Source organism: Chlorocebus sabaeus, chromosome 9, assembly GCF_047675955.1.
Source record: "Chlorocebus sabaeus isolate Y175 chromosome 9, mChlSab1.0.hap1, whole genome shotgun sequence".
NCBI lineage: Eukaryota > Metazoa > Chordata > Mammalia > Primates > Cercopithecidae > Chlorocebus > Chlorocebus sabaeus.
In genome coordinates this window covers 43,949,883-43,969,087 of record NC_132912.1, presented here as the reverse complement: position 1 = coordinate 43,969,087, position 19,205 = coordinate 43,949,883, and the positions used below count along the sequence as shown (strand labels likewise).

General features: G+C 32.1%; 1 protein-coding gene and 1 long non-coding RNA gene across 2 annotated transcripts in view; both read left to right on the top strand.

The window, feature by feature from the left end:
- Positions 1 to 1,415, top strand: part of LOC140712459 (ankyrin repeat domain-containing protein 30A-like) — a 125,125-nt gene extending 123,710 nt beyond the window's left edge. Inside the window, 2 exon segments of the mRNA XM_073019520.1 lie at positions 202 to 1,165; positions 1,168 to 1,415. Of these exon segments, the coding sequence (XP_072875621.1) occupies positions 202 to 1,165; positions 1,168 to 1,328 (1,125 nt within the window). The 3' untranslated portion in view covers positions 1,329 to 1,415.
- A 992-nt stretch (positions 1,416 to 2,407) lies between these two features.
- LOC140712374 (uncharacterized) overlaps positions 2,408 to 19,205 on the top strand; it is a 35,365-nt gene continuing 18,567 nt past the window's right edge. Inside the window, exons 1-2 of the long non-coding RNA XR_012093907.1 lie at positions 2,408 to 2,783; positions 12,303 to 12,528. This is a non-coding gene — a long non-coding RNA (uncharacterized lncRNA). The remainder of the gene's footprint in view (positions 2,784 to 12,302; positions 12,529 to 19,205) is intronic.

Genomic DNA, 19,205 nt, shown 5'->3' with positions numbered 1-19,205 from the left:
TTCATTGTCTTCAAATAAATGTTTGAACTTTGGGGAATTTATGCTCTATAGCATTTGAAGTTTTGATTCAATGGTTCTTCAACTGATACCTACTTATAAAAACCCTTTCATTGTATAAATGTACAAGTTATTCTTTAGTTTCAGAGGAACCATGATATGCCATTTTGACTGCTAGCTAAAAGTTTATTTTGTTTTATTTAGGTTTCTCACACTCATGAAAATGAAAATTATCTCCTACATGAAAATCGCATGTTGAAAAAGGAAATTGCCATGCTAAAACTGGAAATAGCCAAACTAAAACACCAACGCCAGGAGAATGAAAATAAATACCTTAAGGAACTTAAGATTTTAAATGAAAAAACTGCTGAACTTCAAATGAAAAACGAAATTGCCATGCTAAAACTGGAAATAGCCAAACTAAAACACCAACGCCAGGAGAATGAAGATAAATACCTTAAGAAAATTAAGATTTTAAAAGAAAAAACTGCTGAACTTCAAATGACTCTAAAACTGAAAGTGGAATCATTAACAAAAAGGGCATCTCAATATAGTGAGCAGCCTAAAGTTCCGATGGCTGAGAGCACAATGCTCACTTCTAAATTGAAGGAAAAACAAGACAAAGAAATACGGGAGAGAGAAATTGAATCATACCATCCTAGACTGGCTTCTGCTATACAAGACCGTGATCAAATATTGACATCAAGAAAAAGCCAAGGACTTGCTTTCCACATTGCAGGAGATGCTTCTCTGCAAGGCAAAATTAATGTTGATGTGAATAATACAATATATAACAATAAGGTGCTCCATCAACCACTTGCTGAAGCTCAAAGGAAATCCAAAAGCCTAAAAATTAATCTCAATTATGCAGGAGATGCTCTGAGGGAAAATACATTGGTTTCAGAACATGCACAAAGAGAGCGAGATGAAACACAGTATCAAATGAAGAAAGCTGAACACATGTATCAAAATGAACAAGATAATGTGAACATACACAATGAACAGCAGGAGTCTCTGGAGCAGAAATTATTTCAACTACAAAGCAAAAATATGTGGCTTCGACAGCAATTAATTCATGCACATAAGAAAGCTGATAACAAAAGCAAGATAACAATTAATATTCAGCTCCTTGAGGGGAAAATGCAACATCATCTCCTAAAAGAGAAAAATGTAATTACAGTAACCATTTAAAAGACTGTATATATAAATATGAAAAAGAGAAAGAAGAAAGAGAAGTAAGTATCAAAAAATATAAATACTTGTCAACCTTCCTGAAAGAAAATTTAAAGCATATTTGGTGTTGGTTAAATGCTGAATCTAGTAGAATATAAACAGATGATAAATATACTTACTATGTCAGCTTAGAAACATACCTCATCTCCACCAAATGAAAGTTAAAGCTGAGAGAGACGTTACACTTTGAGTAAAGACATTGTGTCACTGATGAAATTTTAAGTTTAAGATTTTTAATAGATGAACGTTAATGACATTGGGTTTTACTGTTGAAATAAAGGTTTTAATGTCTCTTTGTCACCACATTTTATGACCACATTGAAGCAGATAAATGGGAATGCCCATATCAGCAATTAGTATTTTGAAATTCAGATTCAGTTCAGCAATCTACCTTGACAATTAATTATAAATTTTCCAGAGGAACTGAAGTGTATTTGAAGTATATTTTGAAGTGTACATTTCTGCATCTTGTAATAATACTTTTTTTCAGTAGCTTTTTGTATATTTTAGTTGATATAATTTTATTTTCATTTATGTCAATTTGACTTAAATCTGAACATATTTGAATCTCAAATTACGTATTGTTATAACCTCTCAATTTTTTAAAGACATCTGCATTTTATTAAATAATACCTTAGGAAAAATGTAGTGAATTTTATAATATCAAATTTGATTTAATCACCCCACTGGTATTTATAACTTATTTTGAATACTGTTACAAATAATTTGCTCATAATTTATATTTCAAAGCTCAAAGACTATCATGTCCCAGAGAAAGGTCATTGCAGCTATCTGTGATTTATTAGCTTTGCATTGGATCCCCATTTTACAATTCATGTGGGGTGGCAAGGTTCATGTATAGTACAAAATAAGCGAGTAGAGAAGAGAAACATAGCAGTTGAGGTCAGGAGAGATGTGGAGAGCAGGTTACCTAGGGTCTCTAAAGGCTTTAAAATAAAAATAGTTTTATTCTGAGATAGAAATCTATTGGAAAAATTTCAACAGGTGATTGAATATGTGAGGAACTTTGATGTTGATTTGTGCTTCTAATATAGAAGAAAGAAAGCATTCCACTGTGTAGAATTTACCACCACCAGTCCTGCCCCAACTTTTTTTTTTTTTTTTTTTTTTTTTTTGGAGACTGCAGTAGGTTGTGAAGCATTACAGATTCATTAGGGGACAAATAAATGACTAGTGGGATGAACCTGGTGTCTAGTAAGAGACTACCAGTTTGGCAGGAAGATAGCACCTTCTTTTGTCCTTGAGTGGATTCAGTAATAAGCAGCAATGTGTACAAATGAAGAAAATAAGCTGAATCAATATATTTGGGGATTTTTTTAAAAGTAAATATTGTTAATTTGATAAGATGATTTACAAAATCAATAACAAATATGTCTTGTCAGGTCATTGTGAGACAACTTCAAAAACAATTGGCTGATCTCAATAAACAGTGTGTGTCTGAGACCTCACTAGAACTTACATCACATTATCACATTAATCTCAAAGATGAGATATAGGATTTAATGAAGAAATGATTTCAAGTCAAAAGTCAAGTATGTATTAAATGTAACATGCCAACAGTGAATCTATAGCTGGGTAAGTAATATAAATTGTTTTATGATATTAATTTCCATGGGAAGACTTCTTTTATATGTTCATTATAATTAGTTTTATTACAATTCTATTTATAATATGCTTATTTTAAAAACTGTGGCTATCATTCTGCAATGTTTTTCTTATAATTACCTATTTTTTCATAATATTTACCCTTAAGAAGATTAAGAATTATACATTGTTTATCCCACAAGTTGAGAGACTATTCTTCAGATAAACAGTATTTTTCAGTGATTTATGTTGCCATGGTGAGGCAAGCCATATTTAATCAAAGAAGAATGTGTAATGGAATATTCCAGAAAATTATCTTATTTCTTAGCTCCACTTTTGTGAATGGATGCCAAGGACATTATACTACTCTCCAAAATGCAAATGTTTAGGTTAATATACACAATATTTGAATAGCTAGGCAATTCTTTTATTTTTTCTTTTTAATTATATTGTATAAACATATACATATTTAGATCATGTGTAGTAGGCATATTCAAAATAGAAAATAAAGGAAATTATCTTGATACTGACATTGGATGTTTAAGAAGGAAATTTATTGGGAAAAAATTTCACGTATCATACAGTTCACACATTTAAATTGTACAACTCAATGTCTCTTAATATATTCACAATGTTGTATAACCACCACCACAATCATTTTCAGAACATTTTCATCGCCCTAAAGAGAAACTTCGTATGTCTTAGTCATCACCACCACTCACTGCTATGTTTCTCCACCTTCCCCAGTCCTAGGCAACCATCATCTAATTTTTGTCTTTATAGATTTTCCCGTTCTGAACATTTCATAGAAATGGAATCATACAATTTGTAGTGTTTAATGAGCAGCTTCTCTTACTTAGCGTAGTGTTTTTAAGGTTCATCTATTTTGTAGTACATATCAGTATTTCATTTTTATTTACTGTCCAATAATACTCTATTGCATGGCTACAGCAGCTATTCATTCATCAGTTGATAGATCTTTAGGCTGCTTCTCCTTTTGGCTATTGTGAATAATGCTGCTATAAGCATTCACTTACAAGTTATTGTGTGGACCTATGTTTTTATTTCTCTGCCACTGGATTTTACATTTACTTAATTGGGCCGATTTCCTTATCTCTCTGCCTTCCTCATGCTTTTCCTCCATTTTCAGTTTTTGTTCATCTGTCCTCATTCATTCAGACTTGGTGGACACATTTTCCATTTTCATGAAGCTTTCTCTGACTGTTCTGACTCTCATTGACCTTATGCTTCAGGATGTGTTTTCTAGTTGGTGCAGAACAATTTAACTTTCAGTTGTACATTGCTTTATTTTTTCATGAGACGTAATCATGTCTTATTATAAATTTACCTAAGCAGAGGATTATATCTGACATACATGCTACCTGTTATTATATAAATTGAAAATATTCTATCTTACCAGTTGTTACAACACAATTAAATTTATTATACTGATAATTTATTTTTTCAGACATTGACATAATAAAGTTTTATTTGAAATATATTTCAATCAATAAATATAAAACAGAAATCACTCTAATAGAGGAGAATTGTTCTAGTCAATAATCAAATTTTTTCTGACTGTTGAGAAAAATTATGTCTGCATTTTAAAAGTTTCAGATTTTGAAGCTTCACATTTTTGAGTAGGGATTTTCAACACACAGTACAGGGTCTCCTCAGTTTGCAGTGGTGTTACATCTTGATAAATCCATTATAAGTTGACAATATTGAGAATGATAAACATAGAAAACACATAAACTGTATCTAGAGAAAAATGGTTAATAAAAAAAGAAAAATCAAAAAACCATAAAAGAATGCTTACAGAGAATGAACGTAGTTACCTTATCCTGAAGTTAGGTAAGAATCAGAAATGTTATGGGGACCAAATGAGAGCTTTCAAAAAATTATCTTTCTTAGATCTGAATAAACAAACCTGGAGTATTGTGAACTGTTGATGACAATGCTTTGAGGGCATCTTTGGCACCAAAATATAAATATAACTACTTATTTTTTCACTTATTGTTAGCATTTAGTATTTTATGCATAAAAACTTTTTTACCAAATAAATTTTGGCAGTTTAAATTCCGCAAATGATACTAATGAAAGTATAAATCATTTTGGGTTGTTTTAAAAAAGGTTATGTTTCAATCTGTCATTATTGGAATAAAGTGTATAAACTGCATATTATAAAATGGTTTACACATATATAACTCGTGAACTCAAGAGAAATAATATTTTTAGGAAAGAAGAGTGTCTCTAGATTTTTAATAATAATTTAACTTCTTTAAAAGACTGAATATAGAAAAGAGAAATTAAATGAATGTACTGTGACTTAATGCAATCTCTGGAGCATAATTTGGATTGGGAAATAAAGAAAAAAAATGAATCAGGAAAGAAATAACTGGGTAAGGTTTCAATATTTTAGAACTTTAAAAATATATATTAACTGTAATTTCAACATATTTATTAAAACTGAGATATAAATTTGACCTAACCTGCATTTTTATAATTAAACAAATTATTCAATCTTAATGCGTTATCAGAGTCACAGCACAAACTGCAACTTTTTTGAATACCTAAATATCACACTCTTATTCTTTAATGATTTTGAAAACAATAATGGCAATGCCTTTGGCATATAATGTCAACTGCTCTCTTCATTATCTACTTTGAATTTTTATTTCTGAAGATGTGTTTGTATTTGGTAATCTTCCGGGTGGTAGTGTGCATATCTGCTGTTCTTTAATATCTGAAAATCTGCCCTTGTTGTTTTTAAACATCATCAAAAATTATCTCGATTAACTTTTATTTCAGTCTCTTTGATTCTGTTTAGTTTTTAAATATATTATGGATATTTACTTATTTTCTACTGGTACCTCCCATGCGTATGTGAGTTATGTATATATATCACTAAACTTCTGCTGTTTTTGATACACACATACACATGTGTATATATACACATATATTATATATATATGTTATAATAAAAATATGCATTACCTAAAAAAGAGTAAAATGAGTAATTGTGTTTCTGCCACCGAGAGTAAAAATAGAATTTTCCTCAGTGCCTTTGAAGCCCCCAACATGGCTGCTTTTCTATTTGCTGAGAACTTTAATTTGTTCTCTGATTCCAATTAATATTTTTCTCTCATTATCTTTCTCTGCATGGTTTTGGATGCCTTTCACTTTGTTAGCACTGTGCTAGCAAAGATCTTTAGATCTCTTCCTACAACTGTCGTTAAGTCTTCACATGATCTCTCATTTCCTTTTCCCTCCTCAACTCGGACTGTTTTCTTTTCTTTCTATTCTACTTTGAATAATTTTTGTGATAATTTTTGTGTGTGTATTCTTTTCTTCCTATAGACTGTGGTCAAAATGTATCAAAAATGTATTTTTGTGTCTTTTGCAAATATTCACATATAAATATGCTTTTCCCCTTTGATGCTGATCTCTGAGTGAAAACTCGTATTTAATAATAGGTTAGTATTTTATATTAACATATTAGGTTGGTACAAAAGTAATCGTGGTTCAAAAATCATGATTACTTTCCAACCAAATACTAAAATAAATATTAATAGTTTATTTATAAAAACTCTATATATGGTTATAATATCGATCCTTTATCTGTCATATATGTTGTAAAATTTTCTTCATATTACTTACATAAAGTTAAATTTTGTTAGAATGTTTTCAAACTGTGTTACATTGAAACAAATGAGAGAGGGATAATTTATTGATTTGTTTCTTTGTAGGTTAGAACACATTTGTTTAAAAAAAAAAGAAAAGAAAAGAAATTGTTAAATATTAGTCTGAAACATTTTGATTTAGTCATTCTGTACATTCCTGCAGATATAAGGAGCTTTTAGAAATGACAGAAAAGAAGTTAAAGGAATGTGAAAATGGAAAGCTTAATTTCCATGGAGATTTTAAAACTGGTCTACTTGAAATGGATATTCAGATGAATAAGCTAACACATCAAGTACGTTTTGGGACCAAAAGAGGTACCCAAATACTTTGGGGAAATAAAAATCTCTCAGTGCTTTGAGAAGTGAAAGAGATTTGTTTTTTAATTTTATGGACTTAGAAGAATACATGTTTAATGTATTCTTTTTCTATAAGATGGGCATACTGCTCATTCTGTGTCTTGAACCCTGGCCAATGATATAAAAGCAAGCAGTACACCATCCTATGACTTCAAGTCACTAGTATCAAATCGGTTTTCTTGGTAACAATTTTATTGAGGTATAATTAACATGCCATGCAATTCACTCTTTGAAAGTGCACAGTTTAGTGGCTTTTAGTATTTTCACAGAGTTACACAATCGTCAACACAGTCTATTCTAGAATATTTTTATCACTCTTAAAAGAAATTCTACATTTTTGTCAGCCACCGGTTTCCCATTCCTTGCTCAGTTCTAGGGAACCACCGATCTACTTTGTTTGTATATATTTGCCTGTTCTGTATGCTTCATCTTGTTCACATCACAGTATGTGGCGTGTTGTGACTGGATTCTTTCACTTAGCATAACATTTTCAGGGTCCTCTGTTGTAGCAAGTATCGGCACTTCATTTCTTCTTATTGCTGAGTATATTTCATTGTCTAGATATAACAAACATTTTATCTACCCACACATCAGTTGATAGATCTTTAGGTTGTTTCCATTTTGGGCTATTATTAATAATGCTGCCATGAACTTTTATGTATAAGTTTTTGTGTTTGCATGTGTTTTCATGTCTCTTGGGTGCATACTTATGGGTGGAATTGAAGAGTCATATGGTATTCTATGTTTAACTTTATGCCCGTACATTTTCCAAAGCAGCTATACCATTTTTCATTAGCAGTATGAGGGTTCTAATTTCTCCACATTTTTACCAGGAATGATTCCATGCTAGTGGTGGGAAGTGGCACCCCTCCATGGTTTTGATTTGCATTCCCTAATGACTAATAATTTTAATCTTGTTTTAATGTGCATCTTAGCTATGTGTATATCTTTTTTGGAGAAATGTATATTTCTTTCCTTTGCCCATTTTCTAATTGGGTCATCTTTTTCTTTCTGAATGGTAAGTGTTCTTTATATATCGTAGATACAAGTTTTCTAAGAGAAATACAGTTTTCAAATATTTTCTCCTACTCAGTGGCTTGCCTTTTTACTTTACTGTTAGTATATTTTCAAGCACCACAGCTTTAAATTATAATGTTAATCCATATTTTGAGTTGTTATATCTAAGAAGCTACTGCCAAATGTAGTCATAAAGATTTATTCCTGTCTTTTCTTTGAAGAAACTTGTAGTTTTAGCTCTTAAATTTAGCTATTTTATTTTCAGATAAATTTTAAATACAGTATTTGCTGGGACGCCAACTTTATTCTTTTGCATATGGATATCTGTTTGTCCCAGAACCATTTGTTGAAAATGCTATTCTTTTCTCATGTAGTAATTTTGTTATCCTGGTTGAAAATCAATTGACCATACATGTGCAGGTCTATTTTTGGATTCTAAATTCTAAACCATTGATCTCTCTATTCTTATGCCAGTACCACATCAACTTACATGATAACTCTTTTTCAATCATTTTGCATATTACCAGCTATATATTATCATGCATAATAAAAGTTCAATATAAAGAAACATCTTTACTTTTTGTTTCTTGAAAGATTCCGTGGCAAGCTTATTCCTTGCTGACTCCATGACATGATGGGAAGTCAAGCTTACAGAGACAAGAGTCCTTTCCTTTGTTTCTCTATTCGAACCTTTAGTCTCTCATTGAATGCCTCTCTCTTGAGTCCCATTTCCATCTAATCTTGGTCACATCATCTTCTTACAGTCTACTATTTCATGCATTAGGTTTTATTAACTCATTGTAATTTGCACAGTCATCTGTAGATGTTATCCATCCTGGGAGGAGAAGAGTCAGTCCAGGCTATAAGCTTTTCTCATTGGAAATGGAGCTAATTCATCATCTTGCAGTTCACAGGTAGATCCTCTTTTGACCTGGCACCTGATTCTTATGTATAACACCTGGGATGATCTTTTCTTGGTACAGTTCCTGCATTCTCAGAAATCACAATTCTCTGTAACTACTTCCCTCTGCTTAAATAGATCAAGATGCACAGGTATATTTTATAGCTTCATACATTTTTTTGGAATAAATATTTTATCCTATTCAACTAAAAAGTCTCAAAAGTTCAGCACTAAAAAATAGGTTATGTTCAGGCAATTTATAAGAGACAATAGTAAAATTAGTTGTTTAAATTTCAAAATATCAAAGCTAATTTTTTTGTATGATATGAAGAAGGATTGTGGTACAACATAAAGATTAAATGGTCTTAACTTCTTCGTATAGACAAACGTGAAGTACAGTAAAGGGTACATTGTATTTAATTTATTAACATTCAAAACCTACTACATTTATTTTACTTCTGAGATGATTAAAAATGATTCTATAATGTTCTCTTTATTTTCTCATTGAGGAAAGGAAAATGAATAATGAATGCCAGATTGATTACTTCATACTCTGCGGCTTAGCTTTCTTAAGATTTTACTTCTATGAAATCAGATAATGTCTGATTTTGATTGTTAAACCAAATATTTTTAGTTTTCTAGCTGTTGCACTTCAAAACTTGCCTCTTTGCTTCCCTGCCTTACTGATTTCCTAACTTGAGTGGAAATCCTAAAGAAGCACACTTGCCTAGTAATAAGAATTTTTAATTAAAAGGAATTTTAGGAAATCTTTCTCCTCAGTAGCTCTTATGTCTGTCTGTCTTCTACTTTTCTACTGCTTCTCATTAGCATAGTTTGACATGAAAAAAATTAATATCAACCTCTACTAGATCATACTTTAAAGGTGACTAGTTCCTACTGTGTAAGTTTTCTATTGTAATTTTTTAAATCAATTTTTATTTTTATTGTTTCCTAACAATCACCCACAATTTAGTGGGTTAAAACAACATTTGTTGCATTAATAAATCTGCCATTTGGGAGAAGCTTGGCCAGGACAGCTTGTCACTGTTCCTCTTATCTTTCCTGGGGACAGCTCAAAGACCGGGAAAGTACAATAATCTGAAGGTTTGCTCAGCTGTGTGTCTTGTTGTTAATGCTGGCCATTGCCTGGAACGTTGGCTGTGGCAGGCAGCCAGATCACCTACATTGGAGCTTCTAGGCATTCATAAATGGAACTTGCTTTGAATAAATGGAATATGGTAAGAGTTACACCATGAGATTTGCAGCATTAGCTTAGAAAAGGCTCTCTATCTCAAACTGCTTGCGCTTGGTACCCCCTTCCCCTGTTTTAAGTGAGGATGGTCAGGCCACATACTATTAATTAGCTGTAAGTCACTAAGACTGGCCCGTATTATTATTTTTTTAATGAGATGAATTTTTTTATATTTTTAGTTGACATGTACATACATGTTTATGGGATATAAAGTAACAGTGATATCTTCTCTATATATGTATACACTGTGTAATGCTCAAATCAGGATAACTAGTATATTCAATACCTCAAACATTTATTATTTGTTTCTGTTGGGAACATTTCCAATCCTCTCTTCTAGCTTTTTGAAAGCATACCATAAATTATAGCTAACTGTATTCACCCTACAATGCCACAGAACACCAGAACTCATCCTCCTATCTAGGTATTAGCTATTATCAATTTAGTAAATATTGCTGATAAGTATTTTAAGCTTCAGCTTCTCGTTCATGTATTTAAAATTGCTTTCTGAATCACTGACTTAAAACAAAAGGAAACAAATATACAATAATTATGAAGCTTATAATTACTTTAAAATGTACCGTTTTGGTTTGTTTTCTTTTTAATTTTAATTTTTGTGGGTACACAGTAGGTGTCTGTGTACATATATATATACATATATATGTATGGGTTACATGAGACATTTTAATACAGGAATGAGATGCATAATAATCACATTAGGGTAAATGGGGTATTTGTCACCTCAAGCTTTTATCCAATGTGTTACAAACAAATTAATTATACTCTTTTAGTTATTTTTAAATGTCCAATTAAATTGTTTGTTACTGTACTTTTAATTTGTTTAAACACAAGCAGAAACTCAAGGAAACCTATAGCACTTAAGAGAGCATGGTATTGTTTCAATAAATAAGATGGAGCTGATAGTTAAAGATCTGGAATCTGAACTCTCCAAAATGAAAACTGTAGAAGACTTTAATAAAACAGAATTAGAAAAATATGAGCACCTCTATTTAGAAGAATTAAAATTTAGAGATTTGTTGTCAAATGAACTAGTCAGTCAAAATATAATTATAGAAAATAAGCTCATTAATTTACCTCAAAAGATTAATTTTTAGTGAGACAGGGTCACAACATCAGTGGGAAGTGAAAGTTAACTAGATAATATAATTATGGAAACATGGTGTTAGTAAATGAACTGAGCTTCCAAATGTTTGTCCAGGAGAGTTTATGTCTCTTCCACATTTGTTGGTTTTATATGGCTTTTTTTCCCCTTCCGATTCACATCTAGTCAACCTGATCTATTAGTCTTTCAGCTAAGTATTTTTGAAGCATTTAATTCAGACAGTAGTATCGTCATTAAATGGCTTTTCAACATGTCCCCAAATAGAAATACTAATAAGTTTAACTATTGTTTGGAGGATTAAAATTGAGACCAAAATGGTCAAGTACAATTACTACTACATTTCACTTTCTGGCAGTTGGTAAATTAACTTTCTTTGGTAGTGATCTTGGGAATTATCATTAGACAGCACCCTGAGAAAACACCCTGTATAGTTTTCTTATTCTTTATAAAAACATCCTTGTGAAATGGGGAATTACTAATACAGAGATTAAGGGATGTATAATTCACAAAATGGTTAAAAATAACACTTTTGTTAGCCTGAGGGTGTGTGTGGAAGACAGAAGGACAGGCCCCACCTCCGATGCCTTGGTCACAATGTTAGTAGCTGACTGCCTTTGAAGCTGTTTTAGTTCTTTTTGTCTCCCCTGGGAGTTGTTTGTGTGAATTACTTCTCAGTGTCAAATGCTTAATTGATCCCAAATAATGCGTGAAAATGTACAAGAAATGTTAAATCAAACGCCTGAAAATGTATTTGAGGGATAATTTTTTTTAATCTTTAAACTGGTTTAATAAACACATATTTATAGCTTTTTTAGTTTTAGTTTCTTAATTGTATGTATTTAAGAAATACAACATGACGTTTTGATATATTTCTACATAGTGAATAGTCATGGCAGGCAAAAAAAAAACTTTTTGTTAGAAATTCTCCTAAAATATATATGTACTTTTTAAGAACAATTTAAAACCTATAATTACATACATTAGGCATGCTCTCACACGTCTTCATTGTTAAAGTACGGTTTAATAGGAAATGTTATTATTCTTATACAAGGGTTTTCTTTTTAAATACAAGTCCTTTTCTAATTATGTAGGATAAAATAAAATACTAAGCTTTTTCTTTTGCAATCTTCATAGAACTCATGAGAGACAAGCAGAGACCAGTAAGAAACTTCTTTTGGAGAAACAACAGACCAGATCTTTATTCACAACTCATGCTAGGAGGCCAGTCCCAGATTTACCTTGTGTTGGAAATCTTACCAATAGTTTGAGTCGACAGAATACTTATTTTAGAAGAAAAATTCATGATTTCTTCCTGAAGCCTACTACATAAAATAACAGTGCAAAGACCTACTTGTTCAAGGTTAGTTATATTATCTTTCTTCCTTTGGTTTTCAGATGTCTGATGCAATTCTTGTTTTTAAGTAGGTGAAATACTGAGTTAATTGACTCGTATGTTAAATAATGGTCAACATTACCTGTGTTAACAAAGAAAGAAAACAGAAATTTTACTAAAAGTCCCTGGAGTTCTCATTTTTATGAAATACCTAGTTGTTAACTTCATTCAATAAACTTAAGTAACACATTTTGATTTGCTTTAAAAACTGCATTTAAGTTACATTTTAGAAAGTGAATATTATTCCCTAGTAACTAAATATATACTTGGAGATGTTTTGGCTTGCTTTCTGATTGGTTTGAGTTTAACTGTTGTTCATAACACTTTTAATGCTTTCTTGTACCATCTCAAGTTTTGTGCCCCTAATCAGAAGTGAATGTTTGACATCCAAACAGTTAATCACATGTAGATGTTCATTATTTAAAGTAATCTAAAATAAATACATTTATGAAGTAAATAAACATGGAACACTTAAAGGATTCATTTTTTTGTTTTTAAGTTAAAAGTCTTATAATTTTTTTTACACAAGACTGGGTCTTTAATTGCCACTATACCTACATCACTTTTTTTCTCAGTTTTTGTAAACTCTCTGTTATTGCTGTGCAATTTTACAATAGCTTGAAAATAGCTAAATCATTCAACTCTTTAAATTTTTAAAATGATGTTCACTTGTGTCTATCACTTGAAATACTGATGACTAATATGGCAATGATATTGAGTCTTTTAATGGCAATTACAACCACACATAAACCATTATCTTCTTTCTACCCAGAATTCCATAAAGCTGTGCAGGGTTCCCATTTACCTTGATGATGTAGCAGACATCTTACAATCCAACTAGATGATTTTATTCATAGTGAGAATCCATTTCTGAAGATCCCAAAATGATGCCAGCAATGACAAGATCTATAAATTAAAGCATTGATTATAGATAGATAGATAGATAGATAGATAGATAGATAGATACTCCATTTTTGACTGGGGGAGAAATTTTAAAACTGTGTGCAGTCATCCTAGCTACTTAGGAGGCTGAGTAGGCAAAATAATCACTTGAGCCCAAGATTTACAGGCTGTAGTGTATCATAATCACAGCTATAAATAGCCAATGCCCTCCAGCCTGGGCAACTTAGTGAGTCCCTGTTGAGGAAAAAAACAAAAACAAAATAAATTATTAAAAAACCCACAATTTTTTGAACTAAAATAAATAGGTAGGAACTAGTTTTCAATGTGTATCACTGTCACTGAAATACCCATTTCAATCAATGCACATTGGCTTATAGTTTTGATGGTGATTTCACAGTCTCTTTAATGCAGAGAAAAGTAGTGTATGCTTATGTTAAATGAAATGTTTTTTCTTTACCTGGCTTCATATTCTAAAAAATTCTAGAGGAGCAAATCTAAACTTTCTCAGACAGCATTGCTGCTAAATAAAGGGGAACAATTAAATGATTGTTTTAATACATAAATTAGATGATCCTAGCTAGCTGAGTTTTTAATTATTTTGATAGCTTAGTTTTATTTTTCTGAAAAAAGAGTGATATGATCAGGGTCTAAGTGCTTCAGGGTCATAAAACTGCACTTCTGGGTACAAAAAGAGGAAGAATGTTAAATACTACTGTGAAGTTTAATCATGATGCACATGTGAAATTTTCTTATCTTTTTTTTCCAGAATAATCAGCTCATGTATAATTTCATAAGATAATGAAAGCATGTATAAATACGAATGTAGTGCAAGCAAAGATTTTTGAGAAAATATTTTCTCTTAGTTTTTAGGGGGCAAAGTGCTATTTATTTTTAGTATTTCCAGATATGTTGAAAGACAGTTCATCTTAAACTTCATTAGTAGTTCCAAAGAGTGCAGGGTTCCTTTGTGGGCAATTGGTTTGCCAAATCATGTTTGACTTAATAATTCTATGAAGATTCAGTGACATGTTTTCATAACTTCTTTAGAATGACCTGAAAAAGTTCTTATGTAATTGTTTACAAAACTCTTAGAGATACAGAAAGAAGGTGCCTACTAGAGTTGCTAAAATTTAATTATTTCTACTAGGAAAACATCTAATAATACTATGAGAGTTGGTACAGATTATCTAAAATAATACAAAAGGTAGGTTTTTAGAGGGAGCATTACAAACAAGAAGATATTTAGACATTTTTGGCTATAATTCTAGAAAGTAAAATGTTAAAATATCTAAATATAAAATATGTTAAAATCGCATTGATACTGAATGTATTTATCTTCTTTATTTACAAGGTTGTGATATTTTGGAATATTGTTAATTTGAAGTTCTTTCTTATGCCGTTTTTTAAACTGTAGAGAAACTGATTATAATACCTCATTTTTGTTGCATGTGATGGAAGTTGTGCTAGATGTCAAAGCCAGTGTTCTCTATGTTGATCTCTTTTGCCAGTTCTTGCACCTGTCACCAACACATTAAGTTTAGCCTTACCACTTAACACTATGATAGCTATCATAGATAACTATGTATACTTTTTCCAAACGTTTACTTTGTTTTTATTTAAATTCTGAGATGCTTTGTTCCATATATGGGAAGGAATTTTATAATTTTATTGGTTCTTTAAAAAATTATATTGTAAAATTCAAAAATTAAAATTAGCTTCAAAAATACATCAGTCATTGGATCCTTTTGCACATAGAATGTTTTTGTGATAACTGAAATCTTCACTTTATACCACATTAATGAAAGATAAGACTTAGCTGGTTTAAAGTTTTTTTTTAGGTTTGAAAGTTGTATAGTACCTGTGTGTCTAAGACAATGTATGGCACCCAGTAGTCACTTGGTACATGTTTTTTAAATGTTTGAGAGAGGAAGACTCATTTCTACATTGATTGGATTTGGACTTCCAGTACATTACTGACTCAAAAGGTTTCTAATAATTTATTTAAGTAACTTTTCTATTTCTCAAATGTTCATTCAGTTTAGCAACTTCTTTTCTAAATGTAGTTATACAGATATGTCCAAGCTAAAACCATATTTCTAAGACTGTAGCTTTTTACATGGTGGAACATTGTGTTGCATGGTGGAACATTGTGTTGCATGGTGGAACACTGTCATATCAGAATGTTGAGTTGCACATTTTCCACAGAATGTTGAGTTGCACTTTAAATATATGTGTGGATCTATGCTTCATCTATCAGGTCTTTGGTGAATGAAGTATTCCCCATTTTCTTTCTCTGTGACACAGTGCATGTTTTTAATACTCACAAACTAGCAAGTATAATTGCCTTCAGACATTATTGATATTTTGATCTTGAATTGCAGTGGTTTAAATGTGCAAACCTATTTGATTATACTACATGGGAGTGCATAATTACTGTCATAAAACTTGAGTGCTCCTTAAAATACAGAATGATATTACATTTTAATTTAAAAACATGGTTACTTGAAAATATATTAATTATGGAAAAGTATGTGTGTGATGTATATGTATTTATCAAATTGGTCTCAAAAAGACAATACAGCAATATTTTTAAACTTATAATATCAGGTACAATGTAACAGTAGCCTGTCACTAAGTTATTGTTGAAATAGTGAACATTGTATTTGTTGGGCTTTACTATTGTGATTGATTTTACTATATTTCTTTATTTCCTTTTTTTTTTTTTTTTTTTTTGAGACAGAATCTTGCTCTGTCACCCAGGCTGGAGTGCAGTGGCGTGATCTTGGCTCACAGCAAGCTCCACCTCCTAGGTTCACGCCATTCTCCTGCCTCAGCCTCTCAAGTGGCTGGGGCTACAGTTGCCTGCCACCACACCTGGCTAATTTTTTGTATTTTTAGTAGAGATGGGATTTCACCATGTTAGCCAGGATGGTCTCGATCTCCTGACCTCGTGATCCTCCCACCTCAGCCTCCCAAAGTGCTGGGATTACAGGCCACTGCGCCCGGCCTGATTTCACTATATTTCTTTATTTACAATCTTTATTCCAGCCCTTTCTCTTGTTAACATGGGGGGTTGTGTTGAAGAATATAAAGTTACAAAGTCAAGGAAGTAGGAAACATTTTTACAAGTGTTATGTAGCCATCTTGGTGGGGCTGTGGTGGGGTAGGCTGCAAATGACGCTCCTATTTTTTCTCTGAGTTCAGAACATAAGAATCAAATGGACAGACATCAACATACCAGCTTTATTGCTGACTTATGACAACTCATGGGAAGATGTGGCTCAGATGTGCAGCCACAGTGAGCTTCTGAACATTTCTTCTCAGACTAGGCTCTTACACACAGTTGCAAGTGGAAGAAAGAGATACTTGACACTGCCACAGGAGCAGGCAGCTTCCTGCAGAGATGACAGCCAATCCAAACTCATGTCACTGTAGGCAGACACACGTTTGCAAAGGGACTCAAAGCCAAACAAATACACTCAATGTGCTTTGCCCAAATTTACTCATTACATAAATCTTCCCTCCTCCCAAGAGGAAAGTAGAGACAGCATGAGCCCTCACATGGAAACTTGAAGCCAGGGAAATGAAGGCTCACCAATTATTTGTGCATGGGTTTAAGTTATCCTTGAAATTAAGTTCAGAACTTTCTTTGTATGTACCAATTAATGACAAGAGGTTAGATAGAAGTATGCTAGATGGTGAAGAGAAATCTGTTTTGTGTCTTCAATTTTGCTAAAAATAACCCAGAACGTGGATAATTCATTTATTAATTGATTTTGGTAAGTCAAGTCCTATTTGGAGAAAATTAATAGTTTTTCTAAGAATTTTCTCAATATCACCTGGCTTGATAAAGTTTTTCTCCTTTGAGTTCCTTTTTTCCCTTTTTTTCTATTTTTTTTTTTTTTTTTTTTTGGAGTTTAACAAACTTGTTTTTTACAAATTGATTATGTTGACTGTCACTCAGAGATGTTATGATATTAATTTCTATTGCTTACTTTGTATTCATAATTTTAGAATTCACTATTTAGCTGGACAGCTACTTTTTAACCTATTGCACCTAAACATGTTTGAGCTACAAGACAGTTTTACCATATGCATGCATTTTCTCTGAGTTATATTTTTAAATGTATACATTTCTCCTAAATATGGAGGAAATCACTGGCATCAAATGCCAGTCTCAGACAGAAGACCTAAAGCCCATTTCTGGCCTGGAGCTAATTGGCTTTGTGACCTACAGTAAGACATAAGTGCTCTGAGTTTGTGTTGCCTCTTTTGTAAAATGAAGGAGTTTGACTTAATCAGTGACTTTCATAGCTTGAAATTTTTTAGAAGAACAGAAAGTTTTTTTAAAAAAAGTTAGATACAACCATATTATATAAAATAGAACAGGTACAAGAAGAGCTAACTTGCTAAAGAAAGGATGGAGGCTCTGAAGCTGTGACTTCATTATCCCTTAATACTGCTAGGTCCTCTGTAGTATCTTAGATTTCTATGGGAAATCATTTAAAAACCATTGTTTATGCGAGAGCCTTGCTAATTTCCTAAAAATTATGTATTTTACCCTATAAGGAGCTAATATAACTTTTGATTTAGTATTATTCATAAAATTAGGTTAGCAGTTTATTAAGCTTCTGTATTTCCTCTGGCAATGTTTAATATCTCATAAGCTACACATACTTCAAAGCCATCACCAACACCCTTTTCTCACTGAATAGAACAGTGACTGATGTCATGAAGATTCTTTTATCTCCTTTTGCCTTCCATAATTTGTGCCAGGTACTGTATGAGGTACTTGATTGGAAATAATAATTCTGAATTTCAATTAAGAGAAATATGAGAAATACGTGGATTTAATAGGAAAGAAATAACAAAATTGAAAGGGACTTATGAAATGAAGGAAAAAATCTTAAGGGTAGCCAGAGAGAAAGGTTGGGTTACCCACAAAGGGAAACCCATCAGACTAATAGCAGATCTCTCGGCAGAAACTCTACAAGCCAGAAGAGAGTGGGGGCCAATATTCAACATCCCTAAAGAAAAGCATTTTAAACCCAGAATTTCATATCCAGCCAAACTAAGTTTCATAAGTGAAGGAGAAATAAAATCCTTTACAGATAAGCAAATGCTTAGAGATTTTGTCACCACCAGGCCTGCCTTACAAGAGACCCTGAAGGAAGCACTAAACATGGAAAGGAACAACCGGTACCAGCCATTGCAAAAACATGCCAAAATGTAAAGACCATCGAGGCTAGGAAGAAACTGCATCAACTAACGAGCAAAATAACCAGTTAATATCATAATGGCAGGATCAAGTTCACACATAACAATATTAACCTTAAATGTAAATGGACTAAATGCTCCAATTAAAAGACACAGACTGGCAAACTGGATAAAGAGGCAAGACCCATCAGTTTGCTGTATTCAGGAGACCCGTCTCACATGCAGAGACATACATAGGCTCAAAATAAAGGGATGGAGGAAGATCTACCAAGCAAATGCAAAAAAGTAGGGGTTGCAATACTAGTCTCTGATAAAACAGACTTTAAACCATCAAAGATCAAAAGAGACAAAGAAGGCCATTACATAATGGTAAAGGGATCAATTCAACAGGAAGAGCTAACTCTCCTAAATATATATGCACCCAATACAGGAGCACCCAGATTCATAAAGCAAGTCCTTAGAAACTTACCAAGAGACTTAGACTCCCATACAATAATAATGGGAGACTTCAACACCCCACTGTC